The sequence below is a fragment of the Solea solea genome, chromosome 16 (assembly GCF_958295425.1).
Source record: "Solea solea chromosome 16, fSolSol10.1, whole genome shotgun sequence".
In the NCBI taxonomy this organism is placed as follows: Eukaryota; Metazoa; Chordata; class Actinopteri; order Pleuronectiformes; family Soleidae; genus Solea; species Solea solea.
The window spans coordinates 21,382,681-21,404,816 of NC_081149.1; the positions used below are offsets into that span (position 1 = coordinate 21,382,681).

Here is a 22,136-nt window from a genome sequence, read left to right on the forward strand (position 1 = left end):
TTAACCGATCAATCGCGAACATAATCGACAGATTAATTGATTATGAAAATAATCGTTAGTTGCAGCTCTTTTAAATGATCTGTCCACCAATTAATTGGGGTTGGAAAAATTGGGATAACATACTATCTACCTTTATTATTATTAAGTTCTTGATCTACTGTGCAGCCCCATTTTAAGCTCACACAGTAAAATGTCATTCCTGCTAGATTTGCTATGATTCTCCTGTAAGTGTAGGTGCCTTCCTTCCTTCCTTCCTTCCTTCCTTCCTCGATCCTGTCGTTTGAAATTACTGTTTTTATACGGCAATGCGGTTTTTCCCTGATGTCCCGTTACCCACCTGATCCCACATACTGTGTTTTCCACATGGCTCCTCCAATAATTACAATCATTACACAGGCTTAGAATCAGTCTTGATGATTATTTCTGAAAAGCAGCGACTTGAACAGAGAAGGGAAAGTTATTGCAGCATTTGATCCAAGGTCAGTAAGAGGGTGGGGTGGGGGGCGGTGGGGGGGCGAGCGAGGCTTTAGGGGTGTCCGACTTAACCGCTCAGCTATCTCTGGGCACAAGCATCACTTTTCTCTGCCTTGCACCCTGCAGGGGTTTCGTGTAATCAAGAAAACTGTTCACCCGCATCTGTTTTATCTGTGCACTATTTTCAAAATGAATTCTCAGCTCACGTCTTCTTGCTGACTTTACACGGAGGTATCAACAGCATCAACTGAATTGTTTGTGCCGATGATGGATAGAGTCGCCGAAAAAACCCACTGTACTCAGAGAAACACACACAGCAAGATGTCTTCAAGCAGCACCTCACCCAATGCTCCAAACCCACAGCGTCTCTTCGTGTGTAAACCTGTCGTCACGTACGCAGTCCATTTTAATACATAGGAAGTTGTGGTCTATGTATATGGAGAGGAAAAGGATCTCCTCTGGGTTGGAAATCTGCTCCGTCCTGCTTTAACATCATGATTCTCGGTATGAAAAAGCCTGATAAATATTAAAAACCTCTGTGGACGACCTTACAGTATCACCGTGTCGTACAGTTCAAACACATACTCACAAGTAATCCAGGCTGTGGTCGAGAGGAACTTCAACTACTTTCCAAGTATTAGTTTGTGAGATGCATGAAATGGCACAGCGCGACTCATCGTGTGAGGACTTCAGTTGAAATTTCTCAATTTGAACCCCTAGTAACCTGTGATGTATTGACGTGACATTTAAATTTTTAAATGTTTATAACATGTGTTTGCTTCATCTCTTTGGGAAATAAGCGCTATGACAAATAGTATTTCATCTTGAGCTGAGATTTCAGTGACATGCAGTGGGTTAGAAACACGCTCTGTTTGTCAATTCGACCCTGCAGTGGAAAGTAGGTTATTGTCTCTGATGCCCCGGAGCAAAAGCACAGAGCGAGCAACATGCCTGCTGCCTGCAGTAATATCAACAATGCTATAATATCTGGGCTGAGATAGTTTAATCAGGCACATTACTCGGATTACACTGTTAGAGATTAATCTCCGTGATTGACTTTTATGAGACAAACACAGCTAACATGCTGTGCCTGCTTGTTTGTTAAACTCGTATAAGCCTTTGTGAATTAACACTCCCATTTCTTTGCACATAGACAAAAGAGACACAAAATGATTTTCATTGATTCCACCTCTCTGCCCCGTTCAGCCCGTCAGACTCATCGAGATGCCGCCGAGCATCGCTGAGTGATGAAGCACCGGGTCAGCGGCAAGCCTAATGTTTAACAAACCATCCGTCTGTCTTGTGAATACTAAAGAAAAGCAGACTCTGCCCGACTGTAGGAAGGAATGATTTTCCTCAATCACCCGCCCCCCCCCCCCGCTAAATGCTCAAATGCAAATGCATGCCTTGGGTCAGCAATACAAAACTTCCCCGGGTATGTTGTTTCCAACAAGTCCGAGGGTGAACGAGGAAGTCAGCAGAATATGGAGGCAGTTCCTCACTGACTGCCGGGCAGCTGCTGCTCGGCTCAAAGTGTGGAATAATTTTCCCGCTGTATAGGAGCTGTGGCAGGATCGATTGCAGGTGTGAAACAGATTAGTATACAGTATGTGTGTGTGTGTGTGTGTGTGTGTAATAGTTTGAGTTCCTGTGTGGGCAGTGGGGAAGTGGCAGCGGGATGCGAGTTGAGTTGTTAGATGAAAGGGGCAGAAAAGAGCGCTGCGTGGGTGGTTGCATGTGTGTATCTTGTCCGAGAGCTGTGTGTGTGTTTGTTAGTGCAGTATAATGTATAAATGCATGTAGGTGTTGTGTTTGTGTGTGTATCACTCTGTGTGTGTGTGTGTGAGTGAGAGTGAGCACGCTCCATACAAGCAGTAAGTGGCATTCTCTTTTTGTGCCCCACTAATGGCATCCTTAGCAGGGCTGTTACGATGGAAACCATGTTACCACGGAAACGCAGCCTGTCTCTGTGAATTAGCAGTATTTCACTCTCTCTCTTAGCCCCTCTCAACATCTCTCACTTTGTCACCGTCTTTCTCTCTCTCTGTTTGTCTCTGTGAGTGTGTGTGTGTGTGTGTGCGCGCCTCTTTCATCCTTTCGGTCCCTTTTCCCTTTTCCTTCTCCCCATTCCTCTCTGTCTCTACCCGTCTGTCTCTTCATCCCCGGTCTCCCTTCTTTCGCCCTGTCTCCTCCTCAACCTGACAGAGCTGCAGCTGACACCTAAAGAGAGGTGTGCATGTACATGAAACGGCGAGGGACAGACTAACGAGAGAGAGACAGAGACAGAGACAGAGACAGAGAGAGAGAGGAGTGGATTTTTTTGTGTGAAGTAAAAAGTATCTGTGATTGTGAAGGAAAGGTGGGTGGAGGGACATTTAGAAGGAAGTGATGGACATGTTTGGGGAAGAGAAGAGGAGACTTTAATTCATGTTGAAATTTAGTGAGAAGCAAACATGTAAGGGATGTAAGGGATAATTCCCCCCAGCATCAGGTGGTTCTTAGCCCCTGTGTCACCCTTTAAAGGTACAGTGTGTTACATTTTACATTATTAGTAATGTTGCAGCTGCAATTTTTACCAAATGAAATAATTTAAGCTCAATGTTACGCTCTGGTCCTTTTAAAAAGAACAAAGAAAAGTTGTAGATTATTTCTCCAGCTCATCTGCAAACAAATTCCATCTTCTTTGCAGAGTCCCAGGAGGTCCATCGGATAAAATGAAATAGAATAAAACAAAATGACACATTTCATCAAATTAAATACATTTTGATTATAATTTTTCGGCTTTGAAATGAAGATATAGTTCCTTTGGCCTCGGAGTGTCGTTTGCGTTGCTAAGCAACAGCAAACTAACACGTACGGGGAGCGCTTTGAGGTTAACAAATGGCTGAGTTTTGAAACAGAAAGAAAGTTTTGGTATAAAGAGATTCTGCCTGCTTTCAAATCTTGAGCTTACTTGAATGCAGTGCTGCCTTTTGCTGTAAGTATCATCAACACGGTCTTTTCAGCATAGAATATGAAGGCTATTGTAACCTCCTGCCATATGGGACATCCATATTCACACACATAATGTACATGTTTTAAATATGATTTGTTCTATTGATGTTTTGGTTTAGTTGTTTTTAGTGACTACACAAATAACCCTGTATAATATAACCCTACAATCTTCTTCCATACTGTCTATTTAAACACTTCTGTCCAATTCTGTCCAAGTGGAACGTCTCAAAAGCAAGTTTTTAATTTTTCAAAACCTGTAAGAATGTGTTCCTAAGACAGTCTATTCCATAGGGAAGGCATTTTCTTGGTAGCGTTTTGATTTGTGTATTGTAGTACTCATTGAGACAGGAAAGAGCCTCGCCCCCAAACTGTTCCCCCAAAGCAGGGAGGACACTTCTGCATCGATGACACCATTAATGCTGTCATGTTTAAAGCTTCTCTATGTGGATTTCTTGTAAATAACTAAAGGTTTTGTTTGAGTTTAGCTCCTGCTCTCCAGAACGCATTGTAAACTAACAATGACAAATGTTTAAAGCATCACCTTCATGTACATGTATGACACAAACAAAGGGGGCCAAACTGAAGCGACACAGTTGGAGAGCACGCATAAAATATTCACAGGAAACAGACTTGATTAGGATAGAGCATTGACATAGAGAGAGTCAAAGGAGGCAGACACGTAGACTCATGGTTCACATATGGATGGAATATAAAATTGGGTGAGAAAACGGAGAGAGGAAGAGAAGGAGGGGAGAAAAGTGAGAGCGAGAGAGAGATTGATTATGGACTCCTAAGTGCTTTCGGCATTATCGGAACCATACTGTCCTCCTAAACCCGAGCGACGTGGATAAACATTGCAGGGAGGGTGAATGAGAGGGGACAAAATGGAGAAGGAGGACAGGGGAGTGAGAGGAGAAGATGGAAGGGGGGCAGGAGGGTAAGGGGTTGGCAGCATAGAAGGGGAGGAAGAGTGAGGGTCTGGAGGGAGGAGATAGAATAACTGGGTTTAGAAGTAGGACAGTGGCAAGAGATCGCAAGAGACGACAAAAGACAAAAGCATGGGAGAAAAAAACCCAAACCCAACACACTAAACTCCACTTTATATATTCCAGTTGAATACTCTGCATAATAATCCATTTGGAGGATAATAACTTTTAAAAATTTGACTTTAAATATTCATTCTAAATGCTGAAATGTCGGAATGAAAATCCACTTGGGTAATAGTAATAATCCAATCTGGAAGAGGAGGAAAAGATAAAACACACGAATGAGAGACAAAGGCTTAACTCGGAAAGACAATGGACAGATGGGTTTTGGTAAAGTTCAAATAATAAGGGAAATGGTGTTGGGAGCGTTGCCAGCAAAGAAGGAAAGGACGGTTGAGGACACGCAAGTAAAAGAGGTTTAGCGTGGGAAACGAGGAAGAGTGTGTGTGTGTGTGTGTGTGTGTGTGTGTGTGTGTGTGTTACCCTTTAGTTTGTGGCTTTGTGAGGACCAAAAATCACATAAACCATATGGAGCGAGGACGTGTTTGGCTGGTCTTCACAACTTTAAAGGGCTTTTTAGGGGGTTAAGACCTGGTTTTAGGGCGAGGGTTAGAATTGGGTTTCACTTAGGGTAAAGGTTAGAGTTAGGCACTTAGTTGTGATGGTTAAGATTAGGGTAAGTAGCGAGGGAATGCATTAACTCAATGAGTGTGAGAGTGTGTGTGTGTGTGTGTGTGTGTGTGTGCTTGGAAAAACAGCATAAAACCAGAGGCTGATGGAGGGAAACGGGTGCAGTTGGGAGGGAGGGAGGCGGATGTGACAAAGCGACAAAGACGTAGGAACAAAATGTGTAACTGGAGTTAAAAAAAAGTCATGTGAACTTAACCCTGCGGTGACCATGCGTACTGACCGCTTGTGATATCTAGAAAATTCCAAAAAATGATGGAGATCTGTCCAGGGTGTGACACCCGCCTTTCGCCCCTCGATCAACTGATATTGGCACAGCACTGCCTGCAACCCTCATGTGGAGGATAAAGCGGTAGCCCTCAGGACTTCCGCGGACTTCCAATCACAGACAAGATTCAACAGCACGTCACACGTAGTCAGCCTAAACCAGGGGTGTCAAACTCAAATGACCTGGGGGCCAATGAGCATATAGTGTGGTCAAGCGGGGGCCGACATAAAGGAAAGAAAGTGGAAAAAACAACTATTTAGTAGCTGGTGGGCAATATAAGATATTCATTATGATATTAGACAGAATTCCAAAGTAAAAGTGCTTGTTTTGATATAAAATGATTTATTTATGATGCACAAAAACAAAAATTTAGCAAATAATGACGAGGATAATTGTGATTAAAACAGCTTAAATATATGTAATATGTAAAGCAATGATTACAACCGAATAACTATTATAAAAATATTTGCCGGCAAATACATTTAGTCTTATATTTTGTCTCTATTCCATGACCTTGCACAGTGGTGTCCGGGCCGCATGTAATCGATTGGAGGGCCACATGTGGCCCCCGGGCCACCAGTTTGACACATGTGGCCTAAACGGTTGAATAACTGCCAGATATCAAAAGTGAACGTTATCTTGGAAAAAGGAGCAGAAACACTCACTCATTTTTAAAATTCTACAGCCATAAAATCAAAATAAATCCAGACGTGCCTGATTATAATGATGGTCATACAGTAATAGGGTTAAACAAGGTTTGAAGTACTTCACTTCCTGCTCCCTTTGGCATCTCCTCCGACACTCCCCTCCCTTCCTTTCTCTCACTCCATCTTTTCTTATACCTGCATCCTTATTGAAGAGGAGTGACCCCGCCCCCTGCTGACTGCACGGGCCGCACAAATAAAGCCAACATCAAGTCATGCTTTGCCCTGTACGCAGAGCGCATTACTCTGGAGGACAGAGTGGCGGCCTGATGGAAATGAAATTCCAGTGATGGAGCACCTGCCTCTTTAGTCTAATGAGAATTCTGGTCAGGTGATAATTTAATATCACTGAGGAGGAAGAGGTGGAGCCAGGATGCTCTGCATCAGGCCTGAGACCTTTCAGGTTATGTTGGATTAATGTTTATCTGTTGTTTCTAAGAATTCCTTCAGTATTATAATCCTAGTTTTCCTCATGTCACCTTTTTATGACCTGTGAATGTAATCGTGGCACATGTTGGGCAACTTTTTTTGGAGCACAGTACTGTAATAGTCGCATCCTTATTTCAAGTGGAAGTGCAATACAACACTGTAAAAAATACTTAATAAAAAACGTAGAAGTACTGCATTATCAGTTAGAGATAATTTATGTAGGCTATCAAAGTTAACGGGCTTCTGTGACTGATGGATGTGACGTCATGTAATGCATTTTTATATCAGACAGTAATGTGAGTAAATCCATACTCAACCAGACGAGGAACACAGCGACATCGTGATTTCTAAAGGTTCTCAATCCAAAAAGGTTTATTCCTTAATAATGAACACATTTTTATTGATTCATAAAAAAAGATCTATATACCGTATATGTGTGTGTGTGTGTAGTGTATTGAGGTTGTGCTGATAAACCCTGAATGTTACACTGAACCTTTAACACACCTCAATACTCACTACGATGGTCCTCCTGTCCTCCATATGTCTGTCATGTCCCAGCTGGAAAGTGTCTAGTTTGTCAGAGCCATAAATAGATGTTGCACCTGCAGTTTGGACGCAAATGTTTTGGCCTCTTTTGAAACTGTGACTCGTCTTGTTTTGCTTTGAAACTCATTTGTCTACGTGCGTCCACACTGCCTGACCTCACTAATGCTGCTAATTGGCATCAAATATAACGTGTAAAATGTGTAGCTGTGGCTCTAACAGACTAACAGGTTTATTGCAGACTTTTGTTTTGATTGATTTTATTGGTCTCAGTCAATTTAAGGGTATGTGGTTCTTAAGGGTATTTACAAAATCAAGAAAAATTGACAGAGAATATTAATGTCTTTGCAATCAAGAGATATGTGTTCATTCATAAATGATATGCACTTTGTTACATAATTAAACAAGATTTGATTAACTTTTAATCATTATACGAGTACTGCATTTAGCGTAATGCAGCTGCTTGCGTTCATAAAACATTGGCACTTGCAGGAGCACAGTTTTTGCGTGTCGATTATAGTTGTGTCCTTAGCACATTATATTCAGTGTGTGTACAGTACGGGCGTCTATGTGACTGTAATATTGATATTATGCCACTTCATTTACTGGCCTGACGCCCAGCTTACCTGCACTGTAAATACTATTACTCCGCTCGTCCTCGCCGGCCAGATTGTGCAATATATTATGGGCTGCTTTCAGAGTTCATATCCTGAAAGTGCTCTCACAGGTGAGGTAACTCATCACACAAACTCACTGTAATGCAAAGCACACGCCGCCTTCACAGTGCAGCGCTGTACCTCCATTACCTGATGGGTACTGTAGGCGCTGCTAACATGTGTCTTAACTGCACTGTGATTATACGTCATGGCTGTGTTGTTGCAGGTGGTTTAAATCTTCTGTGCTCTCTATGTGTGACCAAAGTATAAGATTATAGAGCACATCCTGTGACTAATAACGAGTGTGTTTGTGTGCGGCGATGCCGTGTTGTGAGAGATTTTTTTTAGAATTTAAAGATTGTGTGGACGGAGACCGAGACGGGAGAGATGTGAGGAGGTGAATAAAGAGGCAGTAGAGCAATATTAACAGGGTGGGATGGAGGTAACGGTACACATGTAATACAGTTTAGATGCAGATAAACAGAAACGACTTGAAAGTCTATTTCTGTCGTCTTACTTCCCCCTCCTTTTTACTCTGAATCCTGGATGATGCTGCAGTGCCAGTACATCCAATAAACACAGCTGCTGTCATAGATATGCACAGCAGTGAAGTTTGCCACAGATATAAATGGGATTTTTTTCTGTGTGAGATTGTGTGTGCTACATACATGTTAGTGTGTGCAGTGTGTGTGAGTCACCAGCAGGCTCCAGATGCAGGATTCAACTTCTGTTCAGTGACACAGCGTGCAGGTGGGGGTGAGGAGATGCGACTGCCAAAAGCTGGCTTTATTTCCACAGATGGTGTGTGTGTGTGTGTGTGTGTGTGTGTGTGTCAGGAAATCTCAAGTGGCTACCAGTTGTGACGTCACCCATAAGAATCTGAAATCCTGTTTTGAAGCCTCCACAGCACCAGCTGTCAATCACACTGGTGTCCACTCATACTGTACGTGCTTTACTTTATGGTCTATTTTCCTCCACAATGGAACATCATTGACAAAACTAGTGATTGTGACCATTAACTCCTCAGGAAAATGTTAACTGATGTTATAAATAAGTGAGAATGAGAACCTCATTTTTACCACAGACTTCCATTCAGACTTCTTTTTTTGCAACCAGTGGAGTTGCCCCCTGGTGGCTATTCAGTATATTTTTGCTTCAGCCTCCTAGGAGAATCAAGAGACTAAATCTACCTTTTAAAAATGGTCTGTTAAGGAATCTATACACTTTCAGTTGTGCATGCGTGTTCCTGCACAGAAGCCATACATGCACATTCATCCGTGTGCGGATACATACAAGGGCACAGCGAGGGAGAGGAAGAGTAGCTCACACCTCCACTGTGTGTATTCTGTGGCTGCTGTTGCAACCAACTGTCAGGCTGAGAGCAGGAGGGAGGGAGGAGATAAGGGAGGGGGGGAGCAGACTGCCTCAGTGTGAAGTCATAACCAGTGCTTATGGATGTAGGAAACCCATACATCACAGGTGTTTGTGCCCATGAAGTCCCATCCAAAGGGTTAATTGGCCAGTGAAAGGTTTACAGCCTATTTAAATTCATTATAAACCAAGCTGTGAACCAATGGCTGCAAAGAGGTGCTTGCCGTGCCGTGATTATTTTATTTAACGGCATCGTTCAGCTGAATCAAAACCCTCCTCATCAGAAGGTTTTGCAAATATTAAGAAATCAAATTGAAATATTTCTCCGCTGTGAACTTGAGGCTCAATTTGGGACAGGCTAAATATCTTTATGTGTTTAATGGAGCACAGTCTGGCATGAAAACACATGGAAAGTGCCAGATTTTTCATCATTTGGTTTCCATTTTTGGACTTTTTAGCTGAGGTTAGACGGATCGATACATTATTTAATGAAAATTTTCAGGAGAATCAAATTTAGACGCAAAACAGTTTTACGAAGAGAGGCTGTCCATTGTTTCTGACTCTCTTTGTCTGTTATATGCTGAGTTTCCGCTGCTTCCATCAGGGCAAAGGTATAGCCTCACCAGATTTATTAACAATAAGTATAGATTTTCCTTTTCCTTCATCTGCTTTGTTGCAATAAGCGCTGAAGCTGAGACAATCCGTTTCTGCTTTCCCATATATGACATATTTTACAGCGAGGGATATTGACACTGCATTGAGGGACTGTATATAGTATTCTTTTGTGTAAGTGCATTCTGTACATGTATTGTATTGTGTCATTTTTTTAATATAATTGACTATTGTCTGCAAACCAAATAGCCGCTCGGGGACATGAAAGTTTTTCCTGTCTTCTGAGCTGCTTATAAACTGGACCAAATTACATTTTGTGGTCAATCATGGAGGTGGTTAAAGTCAGGGTTAACTTTAACTATTTAAAACTCACACAGGAGTTTAGCTTCTCTATTTGATGCTACTTTAGAATCAGTTAGAAACCCTTTAAGGGGTCTATAGGTAACTCCAGCCAATGCTTGATTTTGAAAAATGCCAAGAAGAAGGCTGAGAGCTGAGCTGAGATTGCAGCTGTATAACGAGGTGCTGCTCACACCGTGATTCACGTGGTGTTGAGGGAAAAGGAGACAGAGCTACAGGTCCAGTGTTTTCAAAAAAGGGGGAGGAGTCTGGGACAACAAGCCTTGCCTTAATTAGACAAGAGAAAATAGCCAATGGCAAAATTTGAATGCAGTAGCTGATGTTTGACCAGAGAGAGATAAACAGGTGATCATGTATAATCTCAATTCTTTATACTAAACTTTGAAGATTTGCATCTGGATTAGGAAACATTACTAGATAACCATACACTGGTTTTAGGGGTTTAGTTATTTTTTAAATTGAATTCAGCAGGTTATTTTTTCGAGCCAGTCATTCCTCTGTTCCGTTTCATTGTCTCTCTCTGTTCAAAGGTTCCAGGGTACATTTTTTTTGGCACGACAGATGGACGCTGCTGCCAGAGCTGTCCCTCTGTTGGATCAGCTGTCCTCCACTGCAGATCAGACCTGTTTACAGTCCCCACACATTCATGCGCTACAGAAGTCATCGGGCCCCTCTCAAACAGCTCCCTCCCAACAGCACAGTGAACCTCCTCTCTCTGTGAACCCTATTATCTCCACCTGCTCCTGCTTTTCAATTCATCTGTGCATATCCACGGGGAATCTCTTAAGGCCATAGAGAAACAGGAGTGAGGTGTAGTGCAAGTGAATGTGCACGTGGAAAAGAGAAGGCGAGGTTGCTGGTTTAATGGCTTGATGACTCTGATGTCTGCTGTTTTGATATTTTTATGATTTAAAAGCTTTGGCAGTCACAGGACTCCTGTCACAGCAGCTCGCAGAGCGAGAGGGCAGACGGGTCACGTGTGTGTCTAAGTGTTTGGGTTTGTGTGTGAGGAAGAAATAGTTGGAATGAAGAGCAGAGAGGGGCAGAAAGAAGGAAAACTATTTAAACTTGATTTAATCTATTAGCAGCGCAGTTCTGCTAATAAGGCATACTTTTGTTTTAACATATAAATCAAACATGCTGTATGTTTGGTACATTGTTAGTCCAGTTAAAAAACAACAACAACTAAATGAAATTGCAGTTTAAAAAAGTAGAATTAGAAAGAAAATGGAGAGAAAGTGAGTGAATGAGTGCTGTGCAGCGTTCACTCCATTTTGTTCTAAAGCAAAACGTAGTCATGCGACTCTCACTCTTTGCTCCCTGGTCTTTTTTTTTTTCCAGGCTTCACTTGCTCTACTTTGGTTTAATGAGGACACACACACACACACACACACACGCACATTTGCATTGATAAGCAGAATTTGTCACGAAGTAAAGATCTGATGATGATGATGACATAGTGAAGGACTGTTTCTACACGTTAGTGCAGTAAGAGACGCGAGTGTCAAGGACGTGCAGCAGCAACAGCAGCGTCATGTAGGTGTTTGTTGGGTTTACAACGAGAGAACTGGGTGAGTTAGTCAGAGAAGATGGACCTGTTGTCTCAGTCAGGAGACAAACCCCCGTCACTCACGGCCGACACAGCAACTGTGAATTAGGGAGGAAACATGAAGCAGCACACGAACCTGTCTCACTTTTCATTTCATCACATGCCTCCCAAGTAATTTCTTTCTCTTATCATTCCACTGATGCAGAACATTTGTTACATCTGTCACGGAGCCTCCACGGCGACGACCTCTGCCCCCCCCCGGCTTCTCGAGGAGCCCGAGTTAGGAGGAACTCGAGGCTTATTCTGCATTTGTACTTGTTAAGTCACTGGGTTGGAGAGCGCCGGCTACATGTAAATGTAAAATGTAGAGGACAAGAAGGAAGCAATGGAGATGAAAGAGGATAAGACAGAGAGAGAGTAGTCTCTGCTTTGAGAGGGGAGGGAGATAGAGAGGGTGGTCTCCACACTGACAGTGACAGAGAGCTAGCCTTTATCGTGTTGCCAGGAAAAGAACACAGACGCACATATCAACCACACTCTCACTCTATTACCTGCTCCTCTCCTCCACCTCAGCGCTCACTTCTTCTTCTTCTTTTCCTCTGAAGATCAGGTGGTTGCATATTTCATTCGTCTCTTCAGGCTCAGAACAGTGTTTGGGGGTAGATGGTGACCTTGGTCTTTGTTTTGTACACAGCGTACATATTGATAAAATCGTACAATCAGTAGAGATTGTGCGTCTGTGTGTATATGAGGTAGAATTCAGTTGTGGTGGTGCAAAAAAGTGATGAGAAACAGCCCCACCATGGTGATGGCTCTGGGCCGACAGCTGACAGCACAGACCAGGTGCACCCTGGGATGCATGATAGATGGAGAGAGGGAGGAAGGAAGGTGGGAGGGGGGGGGGGGGGGGGGGGGAGTAACAGAAGAAGAGAACGACAGTGAGAAACGTGGCAGGGGAGGCCAATATGAGATGAATGAAGAGGAGGAAGGAGGAAAGAAGACAAGAAAGGAATGAATGAGGAAGAGCGGGGGGATAATAGCAGGAGCGATGAAGAGTGGAGTGTCGGGGGCCAGCTAGAGCAGGAGATTGAAATCAGTAGATATGACAGGAGTGGGCAGATTGAGAGTGGAGAGGGAATAAATGGATTAATAACATCCTTATCTGAAACTTAGCCCTTTTCCTGACTTTCCACTGCTTCTCTAAAGCCTCAGAAATCCACTGACACCCACTAACGTCTGTCTTCAATGACGAGGGTACATACACACAGCATTCATTTCAGGTCACATGTCTTCTCTGTGGATTCAGGCATTTGTCACCTCTACCTATCAACACCACCATTCCATGAAGTTAGCTGGACATGCATATAAGGGACAGGAAGAAGGATGTCAGTGTCCCCACTTCCTGTTTCTGATCCTAAATTATGAACGGACAATCAAAATAAAAGACTTTCCCCTGTCCTCTTCTACTTCATATATATATATATAGTGTTTCGTGTCTAGTCTTGATGACCACTCAAAGCGGCTGTAAACAACAGTTTTTGGCATGCACACGACCCCGTTCACTCACACGACTATTTGCAGCATCTTCTATCACACATCTTTCATACCCATTCACGCGCTGCCAGCACAGCCGTCACATCGGCGTTTACAGTAGACCAGCAGAGCCGGGAATCAAACCTACGACTTTCGCTCCGTCACTGAGCTACCATCAGAACCCAGCCTTTCGTGAGATTAGGGAAAACGCTGCAGACTGCAAGCCTTCATTCCAAAGAAATAAATCCGTTCTTAAAAATGTTGCTTTGCTCATTCTGGTCTGGCAGAGCTGTGTGTGAATTATCTTGGGTCCGATGTAAATACAGTTGCACGGGATTTCTGACGAAATCCGAATCTTGTTTCATTCTGAAATTACAATTTTTGATACTGTATGTCCTCAGAAAGCTAAGACGATTTTCATGGTGACTAAATAGCACATGTTGGACATTGAATTTGACACAGGTTTGTAAATGCTACAAAGCAGCAAATGGAGTGAACAAACTACTACCACTGGAATTAAGTTAGATCGGTTAGCGCTGAAAACTCGCACCACAGTAAGCAGCAAACGCACAGTGGATTCAATTTATTCCTGTCACTTTGCTTGAGTGTTTTCGTTTTTTAAATAACTGTTAAAAAAAAAAAAGACACCGTCTTTCAAACTTTTCAAATGCAGAGATTTTTGTCTGGGTTTTCCTGCGTGTGGTAATGAAGAGGAGCTGTCGTAGCCTGTCTTTCACTATTCTACAAAATGATTCACCTAATGTATACCTCATCATTTAGATGATGCTTATACCTCCAGTCTGCTTAGCCTAACTCAATGATACACACACACACACACAGAGGCACAGATTGTTTCTCTCTGGCCCATTTCTGCTCTAAGTTTAGCAGATGACCCACTGAGGGGCCTTTGCAGTCTGGTGCTTTTGCTGCTGCTTGTTTATCCCATGGTCCTAGTAGAATAGTTCTTTCTCTGCGTGTGTGAGAGTGTGTGTGTGTTTATATTTAAGAGCTTTTCTGGCATAAACACTGACCATGTTTGAGGAACTGGTTAAGTTAAGGGCTCAACTCAACTCAATAAAGGTCAAATAACAGATAAGGTAAAATAACAAAAACTTCCAAACAATAATTTTTCTATCTGTCTTGCCTCCGCTGTACTTCTGTATTTCAGTCCTGAGTCACATGTATCTTAGCCAATAAATGACTGTACTAAAAGAGCCAAATACAATTGCATGGCGGGCCGGATTTGGTCCGCGGGCCTTGAGTTTGTGTGTGTGTGTGTGTGTGACCATGTTTGCCTTGATTGTTAAGTGGTATTAATTTCCACTCAGACACCCTCTGATTGTGTCAAGATGTGAACCACTAGACCCTCTGCTGCATCCAGTTTAATTTGTTCCCTCTTCATTTGTCTTTTTAAGTTAAGTTTGCGGTTTTTTTTTTAACCTCTCTTTTAACCTTTCCTTTAAATCCATAAAAGGCCACAGTGGCCGTGACAGTGTTGCATTCAAAGTCACTCATGTTGAGTCAAAATTACTTAAGTATTTTAATCAAGACTTGTACTTTTTTTTTTAATTAAGGTTCAGAATGTACTTAAAATAAGGTCATTGTTAATTAGACGATGGTCCGACAAACGTGCAAGCTAATTAAGCCTGTATGTGTTTGATTAAAGATAAGTCGACATCCATGATAAGGAATGTGATGATGAGGCACGGGAAACGCGAAGTAGTCGGTGGGGGGGGGGGGGAGAGACGGGGAATAAGGGAAGGTTTAATTGAGGTTGAGATAATAAGTGTATGGAGTGAGGGTGAAAGAGAGGGAGAGAGGGAGAGCTAATGAGGGACAGGAAATCATCAATACGTAATTTCAGCACACATGGTGATGGCTGAGTGTGCTCGGGCTTTATCAAAAGCAAGCACTGTGTGTGTGTGTGTGTCTGCAGGAGACTGTGACGACACATTTGGATTCAAACATTTCAGCCAGTCCTCGCAACTTTAAAGGGGTTTTTTTAGGGTTAAGACTTGGTTTTAGGATTAGGTTTAAAATGTTGTGTATGTTGGGGTCAAGTTAAGGGTGAAGTGAGATGAGGTTAAGGTACAGCACTCCAAAAAGCTCAGGCACATGTTAGAGTACGGTGCTAGGGGACGCATTATGTGTGTGTGTGTGTGTGTGTGTGTGTGTGTGTGTGCGCGCGCCTGTGGCTGTGGTGAGATTATATCTCCTGTCCACTATCTTTTAAATTTACAATATTGAAGCAAGAACCAGCAGTTTCTCCTTTCTCCTGCCTCACCTCCCACTCTCCTGCTTTCTCTTTTTCATCCCTCCCTCCCTCCCTCCCTATGGTTGGCTTCTCAAGTCAAGTTCAAAGGATCCTTCATAGGCAGGACAGAAATATGCATTGCCAAAAACCTCCCAGCAACAGTCACCATCATCTCTCGCTTACTTGCTCTCCATCTCTATCTCAGTCTTTGTCTCTGTTCATCTCACACTCTTTCTCTGTCTCTGCCTCGTTTCTACTATAAAACTCCACCTGTTTGGTAGAACGTCCACTGAAGACTCAGTCATCAGTGAGCATCAAGTGCTTTTATGTGAGTTAATTAGTATGGACGTGAGCTCTTATTATCATGCCAACGCTGACCTGAAGAAAGAAGAAAGAAGAAGAAATCATGTAATATTCATTATAAACTAATTTCAAACAATAATTCTCACATAATTCAAAGATTATAGTTTGCACAACTGAAAGGCCTACTTTCACTTTCTACACAAACTGTCTGTTGCCAACTTGATCATGTGATTTTATTCATTTTATAGACAATTTATTATCCTGTGGAATTCCTAAAAATCATATGTTTGTATTTTAAATATATTTTATATACACAGATTTTCCTGTGTTTATGATGAACTGATCAATTCAGATCCACCATTGGACGTGTTGCCATGGAGACCTGAGACCATTTGCAGTTAAAAAAAAAACCAGACCCATAATATCCAGTTAGACTTTGGACCTGGCACAACACAGGACTCAGGTCTCTATCTATGAAACCTAATGAACTCAAGGGACAGAATATTTAAACCAGGACCCCTTTTTTCATTGTTGTCTTAGAAACCAAACAAGGGACAAACTTGTCAACATTAAATCATTTTGAAACTAATTACAACAGAAAGCTAAGTCGTGGCTAACAGTGCTAACTACTACATGACAGCAGGCCATAGAGTACCCCGAATCCAGAATAAACTCTGGGTTAAAGTGGCCTATGCTAGATTATACCCTGGGTATATTATAGTTTAGGCCGCTTTAACCCCGGAGTATTAATTAGCCTAGGCCAGACTATACCTCTCTAAAGTAAATCAGTAGAAAGACTAACTCCACAATAATGATGTCAGAATGTTCACCCAAACAACACAAATCACTCATGTATAGAAATACTAAATGTGTTTATTTTAACTAAACTTAAATCCATACTTGATATGTCTTACATTATCTTTATTCATTTTGAAAAATGTGACTTATTGTACTATTCATTATATGATCTGATCAGATGTGCCACTGGTGTACGCACTCATTTGATATTCCAGATGTTTTTACAGCTGTCAGTCATAGTACAAGTTTGTTAAATTATATTGGATGTAGTAAATGTATGTGTAAATGTGAGAGTGTGAGAGTGTGAGTTACTGTATGTAATCATGTGCTTCCATTAACAGCACGCCTCTTGTTGTTTTATTGCGTCATAATGTCTGTGTGTGTGTGTGTCGTAAGTCTTTATTAACGCGTTAAGCAACAACGCAGTGTCACCTCAGTGTCGATTTGTCTTTTTTTCCCCCACTTCTGTTTCTGTGATTGTTTGCCCGTGCGTACTGTAGGTGCATGGTGGTGATTTGTGTTTGAGTTGTAAGTCGGTCAAGTGCGTGTGTACCCGTGCATGCGTGTGTGCGTGCATATTCCAGAACAAGAGTAGGAAGTGGGTCTATTTCTTTCGCAGTCACTGATGTGCCTCTATCTGTGTAATTGAAATACCTGATTTATTGACTCTCTCTCTCTCTCCTCCAAGTCAAATATCTACCCCTGGAGTGTGTGAGTGGAGTCATTTGGTGGTTGTGGGGCAGAGCATGGAACACAGACACGGAGGGGAAACCACACACACTTACACATGTAACAGAAAGACCTCCAAACATCCAGGTACACTACTGAACGCACCAACACGTATGTATTCATGCATGCGAAGTGCATAAAATGGCACTTGCAGACATGTGATAGATGATAGTTGGTTATCACATAGTAGAGGGCGCACGTGTGTCCTGCCTCTCTCTACCTCTCTCTCTCTGACAGCATCAGTTCTCTGTGGTTGAACAACTCAGGCTCAACCTCCTCCTGTCTAAATGGCTGGCTGACTGCCTGACACACACACACACACACACACACGTGTGCCTGCTCCACCGCTGACTCCTGGCTTCTTGCCCCTTCTCTGCACATTCGCTCCACACAGGATCATAGCCGTCTGCCAGCCTGCTCTCTTCCTCTCCATTCATCCCATTGTCACCACACCGTCCTCTGCCTCTGTCCCTCTGAAGGCCTTGAAATCCTGGCTAAGTTATTGCCGCTCTATGTACATCTTTATCCTTTATTCTGGCGTCAGTTCTTCTTCTCTCTAGTATTTGTCCTTTCCCTCATCTCAAAATGCAATAAAACCTAAAATCGGTAATTAGTTGAATCACTTGGATCTTGAACATTTTCAGAAGTGCAAACTAAAACTGTATTAAGCAATTTATACTGTGCAGAAATGCCGTTGAGTTTTCTGGGCCTGAACTGATCTGAAATGGACTGAAAGACAGTAGAGATGTGTTCTGTGGTCGGATGAGTCCAAGTTTATTATTTATGGGTAAAATTGTATGTGGCAAAGATGAAAAAGACTGTTATGATGGTATGGGGCGGAGCATCAGTGTTCATGACATGTGTGCTTTGCCTGTACTTGAAGGTACCACTGATGCAGAGACTTATATTCAACATATTCTCCCAGAGAAATGTCCGTTTCTGCAGGACAGCACAGTGCTGATGAGTTACAGAAGTGTGGCACTCATAGACACAGTGCATGTGTGTGTGTGACGGGCCTGTCTGCAGTCCAGATCTGTCTCATATTCAAAATGTATGGTGCACCATGAGGAGGAGAGTCAGACGACTACAGCGATCATGGACTGTTGAGCAGATCGAGTGTGTTACAGCAAGCATGAGCAAACATTCCACCTGTTAAACTGCAACACATAGTGTCTACAATTCCCTAACAGTTAAAAACTATTTTTAATGTGTGTGGGTTTTTTTTACATTAAATTAAAATTCAAATACATTTTTTTACTGTAGCTGTATATGTCTCCATCTCTCTTGCTTCTGAGTCCACTGACAGTCGGGCGACTGTCCCATTCTATTGTCCATTCTGAGGGGCAGTGTATTGTTGTTTGTGTACAGTACAGTCAGTGCTGACATCAGCTGTGTATCCACAGAGACACTAGTGACCGGCACAGAAGTATATTCAAATCCTAGTAGCTGGCCGGCTTCCTGCTGGCCTTGCTTCCCCCTCTGGGAATTTTAATACTCACTAATCGATCACCTTGTGCCAACAGAGGTGGTAATACAGCCAGACCCTAATTATTGTTGCTGTAAATGAAGAGAGGTGTTTTGCAGCACTTCATTTTGCACAAGCTTTCTTATCATCCAACCCACTCCCACCAGCTATGGTTTTTTTTTTACTCTCATATCTCTCACCCTCCTTCTTTCCCTGCTTCACTCTCTTTATTTGGCTTCTTTTAGCATTTATTTATTTATTTTTCTTCCAAAAGCTAATGAAAATTCTGTAGACCTCTGGCACCCCGAATAAGTGTGTTGGACAGTACATTAATGCTGCTCTTAAGAAGAAGAGGGAGATAGAGAGAGAAAGCCAGAGGAAATTGGGGGGTGGTGGTGCTGCGTAGAGGATAAAGGAGGAAGCGAACGCGTGCGAGTCTGGAAATTCAATTATAACTGTGCCCTGGCAGTAATTTCACTGGTATAAATGGAACTACACAGTGAGAGAAGAGACGGATGAAGGACGAGTGAAAAGGAAGCACACAAGAGACAAGACGTTGAGGAACAAGTGTAACAGGTGCAACGTGTCATCTTGTCAAGCAATACTATCAGACCTGAGTGAGGGAGCTTGTGTGTGTACACAGTGGCACAAAGTGTTTTTCCTGTCAACGTGCTGAATAAACAGGTTTGCTTTTTGTGTCGTCGATGAACTGGCGACGTGTTTTGGGTGGACCCTACGTGTCAGCTGTGACCCATGACGTTAAATAAAACCATTTATGTGACAATTAAGACGCAATCCTCTCAGTTTCTAATGCCCCAAGTGCTTGAGGTAAGGTAACAAAGCAGTGACATTAGGGATAAACATTAAGTCTTGCTAAGGAGCTACTTCTCTCTTGCTGTAAAAGTGAAGAAGCTGCCTGCTAGTTGCTTTGTTCATGAGATAACAGCGTGGCATTAGCGTCTTTATCAAACCGATTCATAACGTTACAGACAGACCATTGACTGGTTCATAGTGCATTGAGATCGATAGAGTGGTCTGTGTATTGATGTATTTGTATCTTTTACTTTATAATCAATTACAGACTTTATTAGGTGTTTGTTTTTTTGTTGCATCCCTACCGTGTGCACATCCTTATTTCATTGATCTCAAAAAAACAGCCCCGGCGCTGAACCCGGCATTAGACACACACATACTGTATATTCCACACAACGGTGGGTAATGGTATGTTTTTAGCGTTGCTACTGCTGCACCACTCATTATTTGCAAGTGCTCGGCGAGTGTTTGGCTCTCAGCGTGCCACCTCCATGATATGGCCTTGATCTCATTAATACAAAAACAAGGTAACGGATCAACCCGTGTGCGTCTCCTGGGAGGAGCAGGTTAGCCTTTGATGTTGAGTGAAGAAGCCACAGTTTGAGCAGCCCGCCAGGGTGTCGGCGACAACTGAATCTGCTCACATGAAATCCACAGCACACACACAAAAAAAACCCTCACTCATATACTCATATAAAAACCCTTTTTTTGTGTGACATGCATTCGCCGTGGCACTGCTTTGATAAGCTTATGCAATGTCACAACATTTATTTCAGTCCGCAGTCGCATGAATTCTTCACCAAGGTCTCGTATTTACAGTAGCAGAGTCCGACTGCTGTATTAAGTTTCCTCCAGCACAATCCGACGATTCTCAATGGGGTTAAGGTCTGGACACTGTGGAGGCCAATTCATGTGTGAGAATGATGTCTCATGCTCCCTGAACCGTTGTTTCACAATTTCTGATTTAGATTTTCTTCCATGTGAGCCTGATGGCCCTGTCATCTTGGATTATGCCTGAAAAACCGGGCCATTCAGTAAATGTAAGGAGTCAGCAACCTCAGATCATAACACTACCCCCACAGAATGAAGTGAAATATTACCAGATAGTGCCACATAACTAAAACAGGAACACCTTAATGTACATAGTGCACACACTGGTTCGCATACACTGACACACACAGCGCACATGTGCACAAAAACAAGCTCATGTTACAGAGCTACTGACTCTAGACTTACATTTGTCACCTCCTCCTCTTCATCTGTCCATTTCAACAGTGGTGGCAGGACTCAGACTCTGATGATGCTGTGCTGTACGGTCTCTACAGTATCTCTCATATTTCAGCTGATCTTCTCCAGCAGAAACAAAGGCTCAGTGAATGTTTTAAGTGCCCTTTTTTTTTTAACACACGTATTGTCTAATATAAGGCACCTCACAGGTTCACAGTACATTGTTCTAACATGCCGCCTTGTAATAAAACCAACTAATTATATGATAGATGACATTGAGGACAGCAACTTCAAGTCCCCATGATTTTTCCCCAGCCACCCACGAGCACAAACTCATTAAAGGAATCATAAAGGCAACTAATGAAAATCATGACCGGTGTCATTACATTAACCCACTGGTGTCCTCTCGCCTTTCTCCTCTGTGAGCAAGAGAATAGAAGCAGCCAAATGAATGTTCGCACCAATATTGTTACAAAACGCCAAATGTCTGTTCTCTCTGTGTGTGTGTGTGTGTGATGCCGACTAAACTGAAGTGCAGGCCAACGTTGTTATGTTATGTCACCACTGACACTCTGCCTCTCTCTGCCTTCATTTTCAGGATGACCACTCCATGTTCTTTCAGTTCGGCCCCTCCATCGAGCAACAGGCATCGGTCATCCTGAACATCATGGAGGAATATGACTGGTACATCTTCTCCATCGTCACCACGTACTACCCGGGTTACCAGGACTTTGTCACCAAGGTACTGACCGAATAATCAGAGTGTAAAGGAAAGATAACACAGATTAATGACATGAATAAACTTCTGTCTGTGTATATTTCAGCTGTTCTGTGTGGAATCTACTAAATTAAGATACAAACCTTAAAGGGATACTTCACTGATTTGCATTTAGCTGTGTTTTACTAGAACACGGGTAGTATTTTTGAAAAATTGTGCTTCCCAACGTCAGTTTACCCTGAGTTGAGAAATATCTTCCTTCTTTTCTTTGTTACGTGCCCACCAGTGACACTTGGTCCTGTTAGCTTAACTGTTAGCATAACTGTTAGCAAAGATGGCGGACACTGTTTACATTCTGGGAACGAGGTCCCGCCCCCCTAGGGGTCTAAAAAGTGTGGAATAACGTTGCAGTTTCAAGCCTTGGACCAATTGGGACTGGTGGGCACGTAACAAAAAAAAGAATAAGATATTAAAAAAAAAATTCTCGACTGGGAAGCACAATTTTTCAAAAATACTACCCCTATTCTCGTAATACAAAGCTAAATGCTAATCGTTGAAGTATTCCTTTAATACTTTTCTCTAAGAATCCTAGTGGTGTTATGTAAAATCTTCACCCCTTTTCAGTTAATGAAAACGTTAGGTTAGAATCATAAGAAATATAAG

The 22,136-nt window shown here is 42.5% G+C and overlaps 1 protein-coding gene across 3 annotated transcripts in view; it reads left to right on the forward strand.

Annotated features, from left to right (window-relative positions):
• Window positions 1–22,136, forward strand: part of grin2ba (glutamate receptor, ionotropic, N-methyl D-aspartate 2B, genome duplicate a) — a 122,481-nt gene that overhangs the window by 51,325 nt on the left and 49,020 nt on the right. For all 3 annotated transcript variants that reach the window (XM_058653369.1, XM_058653368.1, XM_058653370.1), the window contains one exon: window positions 21,354–21,497. In XM_058653369.1, coding sequence (XP_058509352.1) covers window positions 21,354–21,497 — 144 coding nt within the window. The remainder of the gene's footprint in view (window positions 1–21,353; window positions 21,498–22,136) is intronic.